Consider the following 20,148-nt stretch of genomic DNA (forward strand, 5'->3'; position numbering starts at 1 on the left):
TAACATGGATATGTAGATAAACAGTCTTGCTTTGATCCAATGTAGCAAGGCTCCACATCACAGAATTATGTAGAATGGGAATGGTGACCAGAAAGGTGAATTACTGGTCCCCTTTACTAAGAAATATTACTGTTTAAATCTATTTACAAGTGATTCACTAGGCCAATTTCTAGGATGAGACTATTTTCTTTTCTAGAGGGTCTGAACGGGTTGGGTCTGTATTCTTTGAATTCAGGTGAAATGAAGGGTGATCTGACTAATACGGATGTTCTTGGGGGGCATGATGCAGTGAATATCAAGTTGTTTTCACTGGTAGTAGAATCACAGAATGGTGACCCTGTGTAATTCACTGCTTCGGAGACTTGTGGAGGCCAGGTCATTAGGAATATTTAAAGTTGATGCATACTAGAACGGTCATAAAATGCATGGAGAATGGGTTGAGGCATGGGTTATTTCAACCATAATCATATTGAACGATGGAGAAGGTTCGAGGGCCCAAGTGAACTACTCCTGTTCCTTTTTTTATTGTGTTCTTATGAGGGCCCTGAAACCAGCTTGGTTTCAGGTACCTCATTAAACAATAAATTGTGAGTAAGATGAGCAAAGATTTGGGGGAAATGAAAATTTGTCAGGTGACTTAATAAAGTATTTTTGAAAATAGTTTGATTGTGATTGTTAAGTTGGCACCTTGTTTTGAAGCAAAAGTGCATTTTTACTTAAAAAATAATCAAATTTGCCAAAAAATTAAAGAAGACATATTGGAAAGGAATAGTAAGATGAGGGAAGCTGGAATTTCCTTGGATCTAATTGACTTTTTGTTTGTAATGGCACTGAATGAAAACTATGTTTCAAATAATTCATTATAATTGCAAGGCACTGTACTCTGAGATACCTTCAGCCCATGTGCTGGGAATAATTAATTAACAAATGATTTGCATGTTTAGAAGCTGCTAATTGAAACTGGAATCATCAAGGCATTATCTTACTTACACATGACATTCCTTGGGCAGCACATTGACATCACTAAACAGTGCCACAGCTTTTAATGTATTTTTTTCCTAAATACTGTATTACAGAGTTATCGATTGAGGTGTGATTTTTTTTAACCTGATTTGAAAAGCAAAAAAATAAGACTTCAATTCTGCATGTTTCCAATCATGATATATCTATTCAATTTGAAGGTGTATTGGCTTTTTATGTTATTAAAGACTCAAAAATGCAGGAAATGCTCAGTAGGTCAGGTGGCATAGGGAAAGAGAATTAACGATTTAGGTCACAAGGGTCTGATGAAGGCTCTTCAGAATGAAACTTTAACTCTGTTTCCTTCTGTTTCCCTTTCCACAGATGTCTGATCTGCTGAATATTTCTAACAATTTCTGTTTTAATTTATGATTTCTAACATAAGCAGACTTTTGATTTTCCTAAATTATCATGTACTGCAGTGATGGTAAATTACAGATTTCTTAGTACTTTCCTGTAAACTGAACAAATGCAATAGTAATACCTTCGATTTGTACCAGCATCTGCAGTTATTTTCTTACACTAAATGCAATAGTATTCATTAGTTCTGTGCACTTATTGTGTGACCTTGTAGTGATGATTTTTGTAGTATTATTTTGTGATTTTTTCCACTATGGCAACAAATTGTGCAAACCAATTATCACTATTTTGTTTCATAAAGCATTGTATGATAATAAATGTCCCAGTGTGTTCACAAATTTATGAGTTGTTTGAATCCTAAATATTTTAGCAACAAATAACTTTATCCATAATTGTGTCTGGACTCTAAATAGCAGCAAGGCAAATAAATGCTGTATTAAATTGATTGAGATGCCAGGTAATAAGATGTAAGGAAAGTGCTAAAAAACATTTTTTTTGTATACATATCAATTAGGTTTCAAACATTAAAAAATATTATTATTGACTTCATAAGATCTCAAATTATTTTAGGAGCTTTTGTGCAAAAAACATGTGTGATTTACGAATAAATTCCTTTAATTTCAATTTGAATTCAACTTGGGCCCAATTAATACTTCTGTCTTCAGATTGCTTTCTGTACTTTTTTGAGAATATATTTTATCACTTAATAATCTTAATTACTCAATGCAAGTAAATGCTGTTGTTGCATGTTCCTCACTTGATTGACTTACTGCATTTTTATTTTGATTTGCCAAAGTTATAAATTGAACAAATCTACTGTGCAAATATAGCAAATGCAATAGTATTCATCAGTACGCATAGTACTAATCATAATACTCTGAGCAAATGCAATAGTCTTCATAAGTTGTGTGCACCTCTTGTACACGGTCTTCAAGACGAACAAATTCCTATCACTTTTGTTTCATAGAAGTTATTTTAAACCTATTTACTAAAGTTTCCCTACGCAGAATGCTTTTCTTTGCTAATTTTGTATTTAAGTATTTCCAAACAAACATTGTCCGAATTGGTCTGAAACCCAAAGCTACTTTGATGGTTTGAGAAGTGTAAATATAGTAGTGAAGTTTGGAGTTTTGTAGGTTTTTTGTATGTTTTTACTGAATTAACTAACACTGGTTTGATTTATTATCCCTGCCTCGGGCTTTTAACCAGTTTTCGTGCAACATCTGCCACCAACTACCATTTTTTAGAAACACCATTAGAATGTTGTTTGCACTGACCTAAATGGTTCTGGATGACCAGAATTCTACAACTTTGACCAGGCTAAAACCAAACATGTTGAAAAGGTACTTTATAATTTTTTAATAGGAAAGTTTCAGTCGAGATAAATTATGATTTAGTGATTGTACTGGCTAAATAAACTGCCAAATTACCACAAAGATTTGCAGCAAAGAAGATCCATTTAAACCGTTCAGTGTAAATAGCTCTTATTTTGATATGAAATTTCTCTAATGCCAAATTTTTAGGACGGAATGACAGTTGAAAGATTTTTTTTGTTATTGACTATTGAATTAATGTCAAGGTGAAATAAAGCAGAAGTTGAGTTTCAAATATTTCACTAGTTGATGTATAAAAGTACTTCAGCATTTTTTATCATGTAAATTAAAGGTGGGATGTTCAAGTAGTGTGAATTTTTTATTCTATAAAATGTTGAACAAACTATGAATAATGTTCACTAAGTGAAGTGTTAGAGAATAAAACATAAAATATCTGGCATCTCTAAAATTGACAGATTCTTTTCAAAAGTTCAGAGAGCTATCAATACATTTGTGATGATGCATCTATAGTATGGAAACTATACAGCAGAGGAGGGGGAAAATGATGAGACTTTGTAATATTTGATTTGACAATTAATACCTAGCACCTATTTGTGGTGTAATAAAAAGTATTTCCTTATGCAATTTTGTACAACGAGTATGCACATCTATTAAAAGATGCACATGTGATTATATTTTAATTAAAAAGTAAACCATATTAAATGCTTATCTGAAGCAATTTTTTAGCGGTAGTAAATTGATACCTGGGTGTTGGCCATTGTCCATTGCTGTATCCATCTTGCACGAACAATTTAGAAAAAATGAGAGCAAGGTATTAATAACACAAGAATGCTCTGAATTTCTATGGCTAAATCTGTTGGAATTACAATCCAAAATAATTTGGATGACTGGATTCTGAAGATTCCCACCCTATCCAGATAGAAACTGCAGAACTACTGGAACCTTGCTGCTCTCTAGGTTGTAAGGATCATATGACAGCAAGCAACATGAACAACAAAGCAAGACTTGGGTGTCTCTGTCTTTAGGGGTAAATAACTGTGTTGACTTTGAGTGGCTTTCTTTTAATACCTTTAGTTCTAAAATACTTTAAATTTTACAGATACTTTGCTTAAAATCCTATTTGCATTGAAAATTGTGCTCCTTTATCTTCAAAATAACTATACCTGGGTGATGGATTAGAACTGCATGATGTGATCTATAAAGGTTGAAATTTTTGCATGCTGAAATTGTTTGATCAGAAAGAATAAATGAGCATAAGCAAAGTCTTGTGTTTAGAAGGGCATGACCTGCTTTGAAGGGGATATCAGTCGAAAGGAATTTTACCAACTTTTGATAGTACCTCATCGGTAACCTTCATTATCAAGTCACGTTTGGTTCATTGCCAACAATGATTACATTTTCCACAAGCACCATCATAAATACTATCATGGAACTGTTTTTAGAAGGACTGAGTGTACTAAGTTACTAGTGATTATTTCAATACTTGTAGGCATTGAAATTGAATTACGGTTTTTATACTCTCAGTTTTCCTTTCCAATTTAAATATAATTTTTTTTAAGCTTTGGATTGCTTTAGCTACACTAAATTGAATGTCAGTAAAGAGTAATATTTGCATATTTTTTAAATCTTAAATTCCATCAGAGGATTAACAAAAAAGTTAACTAATTAGTTATTCCAACAGAACAAAAATGCTAAGATGGGGGGGGGGGGGGGGGCAGTATTTTCAAGCTTTTACTAATTCCCCCAATTTAAATTTAAATCAACAATCATTGTAGACTTTGTTTATACTCATTCTGTATTCGTAACAGTTCACCTTGTCCAGGTCACTGTTAAAGATGCCGTGTGCTTAATCTTACTAGATGACAATCAATATTGTTATTATTACTTTAACATGATTCCATTTGGAGGTTGTTATCACTTGTCAACCATATCTACTTCCCAGTATGTGAAATTCCAATTTGGTACTTTTCACAAGAAGCCCTGGCACAGGAAACCTGGCAAAACCAGCAACGTATCCCATTCTCTTCCCACCATAATCACCCCATCAACTGGTTATTTTAAGATTTGTTATGAAATAATTGATCCCAAATTTCTTGACTACAAGTCAAGATTTAAAATCCCATTCAAATTGCTTCATGTAATCTCGGCTATCAAGAGTTGGTGCAGGCCATTTGATTAAGGTAGCCACCACACTTGCATTTTCTCCTTTCCAGCTACCATCCACACAAGTACAATTTTGCCTCAGTACCAGGGATTAAGAGTAAAATTCCAATAACAATTCTCCCAGTTGTAAGTCATGCCTCGGCTAACTCAGTAAACTACATGGAATTCAATTAGAATGTTATTTGTAATACCCGATCTACACCGTAAACCTGGCTACGGAACCTGTTCTCATGGCAATTTTTAAGCAACTTAAAGCTCCATTACATTGTGATGCAGATGACTGAAAATACTAACACCTCCAATTCTTATGCACGTGATGAAATTTTAAATGCATGAAGACAATATAGTTTGTTTATATTATGCTCGGTTTCATTCCATTTTTGGATCACAAAAAATTGATTCATTTACTGTCCATTGAATTCAGATATCTGATACAATTGAGGGAAGTGAGATGGTAAATGGCACCACTGAACAGAGAACCAGTTCCAAAGAACCCAGTCCCACAGCTTCACCAACTTCAGATCGTAAAACCAAGTCTTCACCTTTGCAGTCGCAATCTGCTACTTTACCTGTGAAGTCACAAGAAACTCCTTCAGCACAGATGGAAGGCTTCCTGCATCGCAAACATGAATGGGAAGCACACAATAAGAAAGCGTCTAGCAGGTATTATAAATGTCTTAAATATGCATTTCTGTGAATAGCTTGAATTTGTGGTATTTAGACCTATTTTTGCTATTATGATTGAACGCTCATTGTTCCTGTCCTGAAGCTTAAGAGGCTGGAAGGTTTGGCGATCTCCAGCTGGGTCTTTTCCACTACTGGTGTGACCCATGGTGTAAGTGTGCAAAATCCATTTGGGGTCAGCATCATTCAGCCCACCAAGTTCCTGCCTTATGTCATTAGGTTTTCCAGTGGTTCTTTTGTTTATAACTCTTTACCTCAGTCTTTATAGGAACAGAGCAGCGTGATGCTTCTCCAGAACTGGTACTTAAACATACTGCAGTGTCACATAACACAGTATACTATTAGTTTAATAGTGTTGTAGTATTATGCAATTAAGTGCTTGTATTTATAAAGATGGAGGAAAAGAGAATTGGAATGCATGACAATTAATGTGCTTCTTGAGTGTTAAAAGGACGCTTCTCAACAAGTCAATATTTAAAATATCAGTAGGTTTTTTTGGGAGAAGCATTTGATCAATATCACCTAACAGGTAGAGCTCGCAATAATATATTCCTTTATGGCTCATCTTGTAAATGCTTAGTCAGATTAATCTTAGTAAACCAGTCCAAGAAAGTTATGAATTTTTAATCTATTCAGAGCTAGTTGATATCAAGATGGTGCATTTGCAGGATTGAACAATCGGCTTGGATTTTATTCTTGATTACTGTCCAAGGACCAATACTAGCTAATGTACGTGTGGATGTTGCAACAACATATTTGGTTCTTGTAGATGTACTGCTGATTCGAACCACCGCATGAAAAATCTTTAGCAGATATAGCAGAATTTATTTGCACGTTTAAAACAGCATCAGGAATGAGGAATAATAAGAATGTAAGTTTATTGGCCAAGTATGTGCATTTACAAGGTATGTGCCTTGGTGCTCCACTCACAAATGACAACACAAACATACAGTTAACAATTAAGAATAAAGCATAAACACATCAAAACAATAAGGATACAACGTTACGGTCTAAACATGTGGGTGAAAATAAACCCGAGCAAAAAAGAGACTACAGACTTTGGTTATTGAGTAGAACTACGACTCGTGGAAAAAAAAGCTATTTTTATGTCTGGCTGTGGCTGCTTTGACAGTCCGGAGTCGCCTTGCAGAGGGAAGTGCTTCAAAAATTTTGTGGCAAGGGTGAGAGGGGTCAGAGATGATCTTAATATGATTTTGCACAATCTCGTTGTTTAAAATATTATTGATGACTATGTTCATATTTGTTTTCAGATCTTGGCACCATGTATATTGTGTTATAAACAACCAAGAGATGGGTTTTTATAAAGATGCAAAGAATGCTAGTTCAGGGATCACATATCATGGTGAGGTTCCAATAAGCCTAAAGGAAGCACTGTGTGAGATAGCTGTTGACTACAAGAAGAAGAAGCATGTTTTTAAACTAAAGTAAGTTCTTTATTATTAATCCATTTAAAAAAACGGTTAGACATGTAAGAAATAATGTTTACTCCCTTCACATCTATTCCAAATCACCAAAGTTATCATTGTGTCTTTAATTATATTTTACAAGGACAGCACAGAGGATTAAAAGGAATTTACAGCAAAATTCTTGAAAAAATTCAAGTTAACATTTTGGGTATAAAACAAAATGATTTATCTGTATTTATAAATGAAATAGTCAAGGAACATGACATTAAGTACTTACATGTACATTGGGAGTTTCTAATCATATTTAGTTATGGCTGGCCTCCATAAGACGTGCTATGCCATTTGTAACATTCATTGAATAAGACTTCCTTTTAAGTTGTTTCACCTACTCTCACATCCTCTTTCCCTGCCCCCAATTCCAGTTTGTTCAATGATCACTCCTTGAAGCAAAGCTCTCATATCGTATCAATGTACTCTTCAATTCCCAACCATCTAGCCTTTAGCCTAATTCTTCGTAAACTTTCTGCAGCCACTGATTTAGTCTGAACTTCAAAGGATTTTCAGGTCCAGCCCTTTATGCTAATTCTGATTATTCAGTAATTTTAAAGATTATTCAAATATACAAAGATGATTCTCCGTTTCTCTATTTCACTATTTAAGTTCTTCTTTCAACCTCACTTCTGATAACATATCCAAGGATGTCATGAACATCATTGACACAAGGAATTAGACTATTCATTCATTTTCCTTTGTTGGCTTTGTTCCCCTTGCCCACTTGGCCGTACTTTCCCAAGTGTTTCCTGTTACCTTATTCAAGATATTATAGTTTTTCTTAGATTCTCTCCCATCTTTGCAAGCTGCTTGCTTCCACATTCACCTTGTCCATGAGGCCCACCTCCAATTCACTTTACCCAATTCCTAGCAAACCTCTGACTGTTCTGTTTTTCATCCTGGTCTGGAGTTAATTAGTTTGCAGTTTTTGTCCCATCTTTAACTCTGTTGTCAAGAAAGCTTACTCCTTACCACATTACCCTGCAATTAAAACCCAATCCATCACCTCCCAAGTTCTTGACTGTGTTAACAGCTTTCCTGTTTTCTCAATTCTATGTGTAATACACTTCAGTTTTGTTTCTGGTAACATCACAGTATTGAAATGTATGTTTTCAAGTCAGAAATGGCATTTTTCATGACGTTCTCATTCTTCTCAGCACATCTGCATCTTTTAACACAATTCAGTGCTCTCCCTCACTTCAATGCCAAGTGCACTGTTGTAGCTTCATTTAATTCCTTTTTATCAAATTGTAGCCACAGATTCCCCAGAGGACATCGCTTCCCCTTCCCACATCTTAACGTAAGAATCTCCTATGATCTACCTTGCGCCCCCCCATCCCCCGCACCTTTTTAAAAAATCCACATGCTTTCCCTCAGCAATATCACATAAAAATACAACAGCCTTTGTCTGCACTGAAGTCACTCATCTCTGTCTAACCAGTACCTTTCTGGTTTACTCTATTTTCCTATATCTGTCACACTGTTCATCTGACACACAGTATGATTATTAAAATTCTCTCTATATAAACAAGACTGCAGCCATTTACTCTGGTCCCCACTGAAAACCCAGACACCATTTCCATGGGAAGGAATTATTTGCACCCTTGGTATTTGACCCTACTGAGTTTTCCAAAATAAATCCAAACCATCTGTTTCTGCTTCCTATAGTGTCACATATTCGAGTCGCACACGCTGTGTCCTGTGTTGTACTCCTTTAATTCCCGAGGCCTAGCCGTGATGTCATATCCCCTTAAAAGCAGGTACGATGTCATTTCCTCTTACAAGCAGATACAATATCTTACATCTCCCTTCTTTCATATAAAAAAAAATACATATATAAAACATAATGCATTATAAAAAGGCACAACAACTTCAAATGGATTTTCCATACTATTGTGTGCAAGATACATCTTCTGGATGCACTGGGACGCATCCTCAGTGATGTGACCTGGCGTCATCGGGTGTTTCCGGGTCTCACAACATCAGACACCCTCGCCCAGGCGACCCAGCCAGGGTTGATCAGGCCCCGACTTGCGCCCCAGCAGCAACTGCCCACGGATCAGCCCTCTTAATCCAAAGCCATCTAGTGGCTTTCTCTGCGGCTTCGCTTGCAGATTGAATGGCCCTCTTCTTTGCCAGCCCCGTAATGCCAAATTGGTTGAGGACTTTACAGAGTGAGCATCCTGCAAAGCCTCTGCAGCCCACCTCTATGGGTTCATAGCATGTCTTCCAGCCTCTGTGCCGGCACATCTCCACCAGCTCCTGGTACTTTGCATGTTTCCTCTCATTTGCTTGCATACGCTCTTCCCAGGGCACTGTCAGCTCCAGAATGATCAGCTGTTTTGTCACTTCAGAGGTGATGATCATGTCTGGCCGGAGCGATGTTGCTGTGATGTGCTGTGGAAATTTCAGCTGTTTGCCCAGATCGACGAGCAGCTGCCAGTCAGTGGCCGTGTAGAGGAGGCCTGCCCTTGTTTTTGGTTGTGGTCGAGGCTTCTCTCCAGCTTTGACAAAAGTGATTGATTTCTTTGGGGCATGATGGTGTTTGCTGCTACTGATGGCAGTGGCTATGCTCTCAGCAACCACCTGGTCATGGCGCCACCGATAGCGACCTTCGCCAAGGGACTTTGGGCAGCTGCTGAGGAGATGTTCTAATGATCCCCTTCCAGTGCAAAGTGGCCAGGAAGGTGTCACGCTCTTGCCCCAGATGTGGAGGTTTGCTGGGCTTGGTAGGGCATCGTAGACAGCTTGGACAAGGAACCGGACGCGCTGGAAGTCTGCCTGCATGATGTTTGACCAGGTAATCCTGCGCTGCGGTATGCTCTCCCACCTTGTCCACGCTCCCTGCTGCCTGAGCCCCACCGTCCTGCTCACACGCTCTTCCTCCATACCTGCTCGGACCTCTTCCTGGATGAGATGGTGTCTCTCCTTGCCCTGGGCCTTGCCAACATGGGTCTTAGGGAAGTATCCCAAGCCCGCTCTGCCAGTTACTATGACTCCCACCAATGCCTTTTGTCTTCGGCGTGACTCTGCCACCTCCACTGCTTTCTCCGCCCTCCATTTCCTCCCTGTTCTCACCTCGATGCCAGCCGATGACACCTTTTGGTCCCTGGAGTCCCTGTACTGTAGGGCTTCTCTTGTCCGTGCCGTTCGTACAGCACGCTCGGCTTCCCCATTGGACTGAGGGTGATGCGGGGAAGACATCTGGTGGGTTATCTGGTATTCTGCACAGAATGCTTCAAATTCAGATGAGACATTCTGTGGTCCGTTGTCCGTCTTCAACGTGTCCAGGGCATCAATGACTGATGTACTGTTGGCCTTGGAGAGTTGATTTACTTCAATGAATTTGGAATAGTAATCAACTGTCACGATGTAGTGGGACCCTTCCCACTCAAACAGGTCAGATGCTACCTCTGCCCATGGTAGATTAGGATGTTCAGTAGTGTGCATCGTCTCAGAGTGTTGAGCTGCCTGGTGTGTGTTGCATTCAAGGCAACCCTCAATCTGCTCTTCGATCTGCTGGCTCATTGATGGCCAGTACAAGGCTTCTCTGGCTCTCTGTTTTCATTTCACGATGCCAAGGTGTGATTCGTGCACTTTCTCAAGCAGTTGTCATCTCATGGATCGTGGCACCACTATGCACATTCCTTTGTATACGATGCCATCCAGTACAGAAAGCTCATCTCCCACTGTCCAGTACTCTCTGATGGAGTGTTGGTACTTCTTGCTTTGTGTCAGGACAGCCCTTCATGATCATACCATGGAGCTCATTCAATTCCTTGGCCGTGCAGGTCTGGAACTGTGTGTACCTCTTTGGTGACACGGCGATGTGATCCATCATGTTGACCATGATTGGTTCCAGATCCGGTTCACTTTCCGGTAGATTGGCTCTGCTCAATGCATCACCGATAGGCACCTCCTTTCCCGGCTTGTACATGACAGTCAAGTCATAGGGCTGCAACCTGAGGAGCATCCTTTGCAGTCTCATTGGTGCTGACAGCAAAGGCTTGAGGAAGATTGCCTGTAGGGGCTTGTGATCTGATTCCATTAGCACTGACTTTCCAAAGATCAGTGAATTTGCGGCAACTGTATACGATCGCTAACATCTCTTTTTTGATCTGGGCGTATCGCGTTTCAGTCTCTGTCATTGCCCTTGATGTATATGCTATGGGGTGGCCTTCTTGGAGTAACACTCCTCCCAGAGCGTAGCTACTAGCGTCACATTGTATTACCACGCTCTTTGTCACATCGTAGTACGCTAGTACAGGGGAAGCGGTGCGCAGGTCTTTGAGCTTGTCGAAGATTCGCTGCTGGGCATGATCCCACTGGAAATGTGCATCCCTCAAGGTCAGGGCTCTAAGTGGTTCATCAACCTTGCTGAAGTGTGGAATGAACTTAGACAGGTACTGTACGAAGCCAAGGAATTGTTGCACTTCTTTCTTGTTTGTAGGTGCAGGCATCCGCTTAACAGCTTCAATCTTTGCCGGATCAGGCCTGAGTCCTGCTGCTGTGACAAGATGTCTGACATACTGCACCTCAGACTTCCTGATCTGACACTTCTCCTCGTTTAGCTTCATTGTACAGCTTTGCCTGTTGCGCCACTTGCCGGAGCACTTCATCATGCTCTATGCTGTCTTTTCCCGATATCAGGATGTCGTCCATGATCGCTCTTGCCCCATGGATCCCTTCCAACATTCCATCCATGATCCTCTGGAAGATTTCTGGGGCTCTCTTGATCCCAAATGGGAGGTGGAGCCAGCGGTAGCGTCCATGAGGCGTATTGAAGGTCGTCAGCAAACTCGACTCGTACTCAAGTTTGATCTGGAGAAATCCTGATTTTGCATCTATGACAGAGAAGACTTTGGCATCTGGCATCGATGCCACTACCTCCTCTACGGTTGGTATGGGGTAGTGTTCTCGTCTGATCGCTTTGTTGCGGTCTTCCAGGTCTATGCAGATGCGTACCTTTCCGTTCTTCACTACCATCACCATTGAGTTGACCCAGTCTGTTGGCTCTTGCACTCTGACAATGTGCCCATTTCTCTCCATCTCCTGTAGCTTTGCTGAGACTTTCTTGGCCAAGGCTTGCAGTTGTCGCCTTGGTGAGTTGGGTCCATTTTCAATGTGTACGTCCCAGGGAGTGTGCCAGTTGTGTGCATCAATTCTGGATACTCATCGATGTTGTGGAGCCTTTGTATCAGGTTCAATCTGGCACTGTCTGCCCCTGACATCAGCACTGGCTTGCCATCAGCCTCGACCACATGATACTCAACGTCAAGGGTGTAGTCTTTATATGTTGTGGTCAATTTCACACACCCAATGTGTTCCAGTGTGTGGTTGGAGTAGGACACAAACCGCCTCTTTGCTTTGTGCAGTTTTGGTTTGTTCTCCATCTTTTTGAAGATATGCGCTGGCATTATTGAGTACGAGCATCCTGTGTCTATCTGTACTCTCATCTCCTGTCCATTGACGTGCAGAGTTTCATACCAGTCATCCCCTGACTGACTGAGTGAGTGACATGTCATGTACAGCATACATGTGTGCATATTCATAGCCGTCCTCACTATCTTTGTCTGCGGAAGAGTCTGGTGGATAGGAAACTGCTGCCTTCTCCTCAATCATATTTGCTTGCTACTTTCTCTGCAGACTGCTGCAAAATGGTTGAGTTTTTTGCAGACTGAACACTTCCGACCTTTGGCAGGGCAACTCTCATGTTGTGCAGAGTATCCGCATCTCTTACACCGAGTCGGACTCCTTGCTTGCTCTTTGTTCTTTGCCTTTATCTGGGCTCCTGTAGTGACTCTTATCCAGTCTAGGTTTTGGCCTTTTCTTTCTGGACCCCATGAAATTCCCTCTGCCAGCACCTGTGTACATAGCATGCACTTTATCCTCTTCTTTGTCGATGGCTTCCATACTCTCTTGGGCTGTTTCGTAGTTCTGGCCAATACTGATTGCTGCATCCAGTGTTAGTTCGTCTTCTTTCTCAAGGCATTTCTCAGGTACTGTCTGGTGGTGGGAACGGAGCACAATTGCATCTCTGAGCATTCTCTCCTCCTCCTTATAGTGACAATTCTTGACCAGCAACTTCAGGTCAGTCACAAAATTGTCAAACTTCTCGGTGTCGCGCTGCCGTCGTCTGTGAAAGTTGACAGTGGCCCTTATCTGATTTTTCTTGGGCTTGACATACATCTCATGGTGCTTGTACACTCCTTGCAGAGTCTCGTTCTCAAGGATTTCATCCCCGTTTTGGAGAGTAATTGTGTTCCATCGGAAGGTTAGGTAAATCTCCCTCCCTTTATCGCCTATGTATGTCATCAGATAGCTCACCTTTTCTTTCTCAGACTTAATGGCTAATTACCCTCAAATGTAAAATGGCAGTGCTGTTTGAAACGTTTCCATTCTAGGTGCAGATCTTTTGCCTGCCAGTTCATCGATGGCCTATCACTCGCCGACATCATGCACTCGGGTCACTTCCACCACACTGTATACACGGGACTGTGGTCTAGCGTACTTACTGTGCCTTGAAACACTAGACGTTTGGCGCTCGATTTGTCCCTTTTCAGCTTCAGGATTGCTAATTCCTGTCAGGATTCTCCCTTCACGGACTTTCCTTTTCCCAATTCATACGTGAATTAAGGACACCGGGACTATTTCAGTGTTTCAGGTTCAAAACTTCTGACACTTCATTTGAAGTTGTTGTGCCTTGTTATATAATGCGTTATGTTTTATAGATGTATTTTTTTAATATGAAAGAAGGGAGATGTAAGATTTTGTATCTGCTTGTAAGAGGAAATGACATTGTACCTGCTTGTAAGAGGATATGACATCACGGCTAGGCCTCGGGAATTAAAGGGGTACAACACAGGACACAGCATGTGATACATAGTATTGCTCAGCTGCCCCCGGCCTAACTTGTTTTCTTTTGAAATACTCATTCATGTCCATATTGTACTTGGCCAAGATCTTTCCAATTTCCCCACCTTGTATACATTTTTACTCATCTCACTGCTCCAAAGCACATTACACCCCTTAACCCGAAAGTTGGTGGCTTCGGCAGATTGCCCTTTTGACAAAGTTTTGATTAAAAACAATATTCTTATTGTTAGTTCCTCCATGGCCTTGCTCCTTGTTCATCTTCTGCAACCTTTTCCACCTTCTGCATTTATTTACTCCTCCAATTCTTGTCTCTTACACTTCACTGCTGGGTCAGTTCATGTTCAGTAACTTAGGCTTCAACATCAGGAATTCCTTGTGAAACTGCCATTCATCTTTTTCTTTAGCTCTGTTTTGTCTGAAATAATTCTCAAAACCCACCTCTCAGTCATCTGGTCTGTTACTTGTTTCTGTGGCTCAGTGTCATTTTTTTTCTAATAGTACTCTTGTCAAGTACTTCGGGATGTTTCAGAAGTTAAAGTTGCTATTTATATGCATTTGTTTATAATAAGCATCAGCGTCCCTATTTTATGGATATTATTAGTGATATAACTGAATTTTTTCTTTTTTTTTGTAAAAAGATGCAAAAGATGCTACTGTGGTATAGATCTGCAAATGCCAGTTGGTTCTCTGGTATCTCAGTCAAGCAGCCATTCTTTGTGTTTGGGAATAGTAATATCCATTTGGGAAGTTCTTTATCACGGGAGCATGGTTGCTCGTTTTACACTTTTCATATGGCACATGCTCAAGCACATACTACTGCAAAGGGGGGGGGGGGGGGGGGTCAAACCTGGAACTTTGTTAGATTTGATTTTGTAACAACTGCATATAAATTATTTCTCCACTAAAACAGGTTGAGCGATGGCAATGAATATCTCTTCCAAGCCAAAGATGATGTAAGTTTCTAAATCTATCATAAGTAAAATTTGTAAATTTTCAAGTCCGTTTTATTATACACAATAACCAATTTAACCTCCTCCATAAGACTTAATTCAAGCATCCAAAATTTTTTAATGTATTAATCTGTATTTTAAGAACTGGATTTTGAAAGGTTTTTTTAAGTAATTCTTTTGTAAAACTTCTTACAGTGTATTGCTCTGCATCTGTAAACACATAATGAAAACATCATTTCTTTGCAATTTGATTTTAGGAGGACATGAATGGCTGGATTCAAGCTATCACTTCTGCTGGGTCTACCGACAGGAGTGAGACGCCTCCAAGTGCCCAGAGTACTCCGGCAGCTAGCCGTGCCCAGACCCTGCCAGCAAGTGTGGTGTCGACCGGTGAATCTAGCCCTGGCAGACGTGAGAAAGACAAAGAGAAGAGATTCAGTCTGTTTGGCAAAAAGAAGTAGCATTTCATATACTTCCAATAAAACTCCAGCATGAGCATTTAGAACCAATACATTATACCCTGTGCCTAATGTCCTCAAGCCAGTTATTTCTAATTAACCAAGAGTATCAGAGTGTTGCTAATCTTTAGAATGTGAGGTACATTGGGCAGCTTTCATTTTAAAACGAAAGGACCAGTTGTTGATGATTTGTATGTAGTTTAGGGTCCAAGCATCTAAATCTCTCCTCAATTTTGTGAGGCTCTCTTGGAAGTAAATCAATCTACGTCCATGTGCTACTGGAATGCAAGGCGGCAGTGCTTTTAAAAACTTTTATTGTGCACATGGAATGTGTATTAAAAAAAAACCAAAATACTTGTCCAATTCCATTTACTAAAGTTGCTATGCCGAGTCTTGACTAGTAAAAACTTCCATCCCCATTTATTTTTAAAAAAAATATTGTACCATCTTTGCTATAACAAAAGCAAGCGCATTAATTTGCATTTTAATTCAAAAAAATCAAGTTAGCCTGGCAGCAGATATTAACAAAAACTGCTGGCTCTTGCACAGCAAACGTAATTAAAGAATGTTGGTATATAAGAATGAATTAGTATACTGATTCACTTTTAAATAATCTGTAATTTTAACAATTTCTTTTTGTTGCTCAGTTGCATTATACTGTATGTTTCAAATAATTCTAGTACAAATATAAAACTTTAGATGTATATTAAACCTTTCCCAGGCATTGATGTTAAGTGTTGAAGTGGGGATTCATTCTTTGGAAAAGTAATGTTACTGAAATGGTTATTTGCTTGTTGGCTAAAGCACTGCGTGTTATAATTTTGCTGCATTACTATTTGATACATAGTGTGTATTTCTGTCCCTGTAACTATTATACTGAAAATTTCATCTTACTGCACAATCAGGATACATAATAGGAATGATTCCTTGAAAAGGGTGGGCCTGTAGTCATATAGTACAACAGGTTTTCAGCTATATGGGACTGCACCTGTAGACTCTTACCTTATCCGTTTTAAAAATGTGCGATGTCATTAAATGCTTTTAAAACGTTGTGCCATGGGTATTCTTGTATAAGTTTCAATAAACCTTTTGTTTGAGCTAAATGCAGTTTGTGTATACTCTACGAATGTTTGCTTCAACATGTTGGTAACTAAGTTCTAACTGCTGCATATAATCCATGAGTTTATTTTGAAAGGTTTCCCAGTATTTGAAATGAATTAGATACTGAATAGAAATGTTTACACCATGTGTTACAGTCTGTGTGCATCCTGTGATTCAAGTTTATAGCTAAACAATCTATTTATCTCATTTGTGCATACCCACTAAATGCCAAATTGCATGTTGGCACAAAACATCTGTAATCAGATTAATATGATCCACACGACAAGAGCATGGATGCCAAGCACAGCCCGTGAACTAGCTTTCGGCCTGGTCCTTTGAGGTAGAAGATAGGATACTTTACCCTGCACTTTGTTCCAGGTTACACGTGCAGTAGAAGAGAGCATTCTTCTCTGCTCTTTCATTGACGAGAATGAGAATCACGAGGATGGATGTGAAAGGGGTGGAGGTGGTGGGGAGGCCAATAGAAGGATCCAGAGAAACGATATGGGCAGTTTGGGGAAAGTATCAGATGCTTAGATAAACTAAGTGTGAGGTGTTGCATGTTGGGATGTCAAATGTAAGGGAAGCTGTACGATTGATGGCAAGACCCTTAATGGCATTGATGTGAAGACAGACCTTGGAGTCCAGGACCATAGCTCCCTTAAAGTGGCAATACAAGAAGATATAGAGGTAAAGAAGGCATATGTATGCTCACTTTCATCGGCCAGAACATTGAGCACATGTGTCAGGAAGTCATCATGCAGCTCAAGATTTCAGCTATGTTGCATTTGGAGTATTGCTTGCGCTGCTGATCACCCCATTGCAGGAAGGAAGTGGAGGTTTTGGAGAGGATGCAGAAGAGGTTTACTAAAATGCTGCCAAGATTAGAGGGTGTAATGGCAACTTCAGTCCTTACGATAAAGTCCTCTCCGCTTGCCACCTTTTCACGGAGGCTGGAGTGATCGATCTTGACGCAAACCGACAACAGAGTCGTTTCTGACAAACATGACGTTTCAGTTTAATTAGTCGTTTATTGAAGTAGTAATATAAACAGATTTGTATCTATCCAAGATTTGTATCTATCCAAGCTTTTCTCTCGTAATAGGTCTGGTAAGAACTATATCTCAACATAGCTTCTCCGTATCTGACGCATCCCGTCTCTGCATTCCCAGATAGTACCTAGTTCTCCCAGTCCATTATGCCCATATATGTATTCATCTCATGACAACCCCCAAGTGCCCAAAAATAATACAGCAAGATACAAAATAATATAATATGCTAAGACAGCTAATAAACACACATGGCTCCTACAGAGGGTATTAACCATAAGGAGAGGGTGGACAAACTCTCACTGTTTTCTCAAGAATGCTGGAAGTTGAGAGAAGACCTGATATAAATATATAAAATTATGGGTGGCATAGATGGAGTGGACGGTCACAACCGTTTTCTCTTGGTAGAAATGTCAAAGACCAGAGGACAGTGCCCTCCATAATGTTTGGGACAAAGACCCATCATTTATTTATTTGCTTCTGTACTCCACAATTTGAGATTTGTAATTGAAAAAATTACATGTGGTTAAAGTGCATATTGTCAGATTTTAATAAAGGCCATTTTTATACATTTTGGTTTCACCATGTAGAAATTACTGCAGTGTTTATACATAGTCCCCCCATTTCAGGGCACCTTAATGTTTGGGACACAGCACTGTCATGTAAATGAAAGTAGTCATGTTTAGTATTTAGTTGCATATCCTTTGCATGCAATGACTGCTTGAAGTCTGCGATTCATGGACATCACCAGTTGCTGGGTGTCTTCTCTGGTGATGCTCTGCCATGCCTGTATTGCAGCCATCATTAGCTTATGCTTGTTTTGGAGGCTAGTTTTCTCTTCAGCATATAAAAGGCATGCTCAATTGGGTTCAGATCGGGTGACTGATAACTCAAGAATTGACCATTTTTTTAGTTTTGAAAAACTCCTTTGTTGCTTTAGCAGTATGTTTGGGATCATGGTATTGCTGTTGAATGAACCACAGGCCAATGGGTTTTGAGGCATTTGTTTAAACTTGAGCAGATAGGATGTGTTCTATACACTTCGGAATTGTAAGGGGTTTCTGCGCCGAGCTTTCGCCCGACCTAAGGTCCCCGTGCCTTGCTCTGATCCCTTGACCAGGCCGTGCACACTGGTTCCCCGTGAGTGGTTCGACCCACTCACCCCTTACGGTTCTAGACACTGGGCTTAGATGCAGGAGCTCTTATAGTGCAGAAAAAATTCAACCAGACCAGATTTCAAAACCAGGGTTTAAATGAAAAGGCTTTTATTCAGCACTTGGGACTATTGTCCATGAATATTTATACAGTTCTATAAGACATATCTATAATACACATACCGAATACATGAATACCTTTGATTTATTAATCACAAAACGCACAGTTCACAAGACATATACCCGAATACCCTTTTCGCTGAAAACTTAAAAACACACAGTTCCACGAGACATATATCCGAATACCTTCTTCGCTGAATTCTTGAAACACACAGTTCCACAAAACATATACACGAATACCCTTTTACTTATGAATTCTTAAACACAGTTCTGCAAGACACATACACGACTGTAAGATGGGGAACGTACGACGCATCGCAACCTTGACCAACACATATTTTAATACACACCCAACGTTTATTCACAACCACCCTCCCCTCTACACTAAACTATGTCCAGGATATGTAGGATTTGGATGCATGCTCACCATGGGGCTATTACTGGGGTTACTGGCTGTTCGTTTTGCAGTATTTCTCCTCGAGTTGCGTGCCTGTTCCTCTCTCTTGCATCCGTTCTTCTTGCCTGTCTTTTCTTCCTCCTGCATTCGTTTTCTTGCCTGCTTGCGTTCCCTTTTTTTTTTTTTTTTTTTTTTTTTATATCAAAAAATACTTTATTCAAGTAATAAATATCATTTACAAAACATCTTTTTTAAACAAACCCATCCGACATTTCCGGAGGTTACATATTCAATACAGGCATTTACTTAGACATTTACATACATTTACATACATATCCCTTATTTGGAGGGGCGTCTCTCTCCACCACACCCTGCCCCCCATGTCCAGCAGCGGAAGGACCCTAGACTGTGGTCCTCCCCCACAGGGCCTTGGCGTTGGCTGCACCGAGCTTCAGAGCGTCCCTCAGCACGTACTCCTGCAGTCTGCAGTGGGCCAGTCGGCAACATTCCTTGACGGACAGCTCGCTCCGCTGGGAGGTCAACAAGGATCGGGCAGACCAAAGAGCGTCTTTCACCGAGTTGATGACCTTCCAGCAGCACTCGATGTCAGTCTCGGAATGCGTCCCTGGGAACAGTCCGTAGAGCACAGAGTCCTCTGTGACGGAGCTGCTCGGAATGAATCGTGACAGGGACCCCTGCAGACCTCTCCAGACTCGCCTGGCAAATCCACACTCTTTGAAGAGGTGGGCCACCGTTTCCTCTCCGTAGCAGCCGTCCCGAGGGCAGCGTGCGCTGGTAGTGAGGTTCCGGCGGTGCAGGAAGGATCTGACTGGGAGGGCTCCCCTCACCGCCAGCCAAGCCAGGTCTTGGTGCTTGTTGGTGAGTACTGGCGATGAGGCATTTTGCCAGACAAGCTGGGCTGTCTGTTCTGGGAACCACGCCACAGGATCCATGGAGTCATTCCCCTGCAGTGCCTGCAGGACGTTCCGTGCTGACCACTGCCC

General features: G+C 40.4%; 1 protein-coding gene across 3 annotated transcripts in view; it reads left to right on the forward strand.

The window, feature by feature from the left end:
* sptbn1 (spectrin, beta, non-erythrocytic 1) overlaps positions 1 to 16,426 on the forward strand; it is a 195,776-nt gene extending 179,350 nt beyond the window's left edge. For all 3 annotated transcript variants that reach the window (XM_078404832.1, XM_078404834.1, XM_078404833.1), the window contains 4 exons: positions 5,302 to 5,540; positions 6,833 to 7,006; positions 14,826 to 14,868; positions 15,123 to 16,426. In XM_078404832.1, coding sequence (XP_078260958.1) covers positions 5,302 to 5,540; positions 6,833 to 7,006; positions 14,826 to 14,868; positions 15,123 to 15,326 — 660 coding nt within the window. In that variant the 3' untranslated portion in view covers positions 15,327 to 16,426. The remainder of the gene's footprint in view (positions 1 to 5,301; positions 5,541 to 6,832; positions 7,007 to 14,825; positions 14,869 to 15,122) is intronic.
* Positions 16,427 to 20,148: the final 3,722 nt, after the last annotated feature.

The sequence above is a fragment of the Rhinoraja longicauda genome, chromosome 9 (assembly GCF_053455715.1).
Source record: "Rhinoraja longicauda isolate Sanriku21f chromosome 9, sRhiLon1.1, whole genome shotgun sequence".
Lineage (NCBI taxonomy): Eukaryota > Metazoa > Chordata > Chondrichthyes > Rajiformes > Arhynchobatidae > Rhinoraja > Rhinoraja longicauda.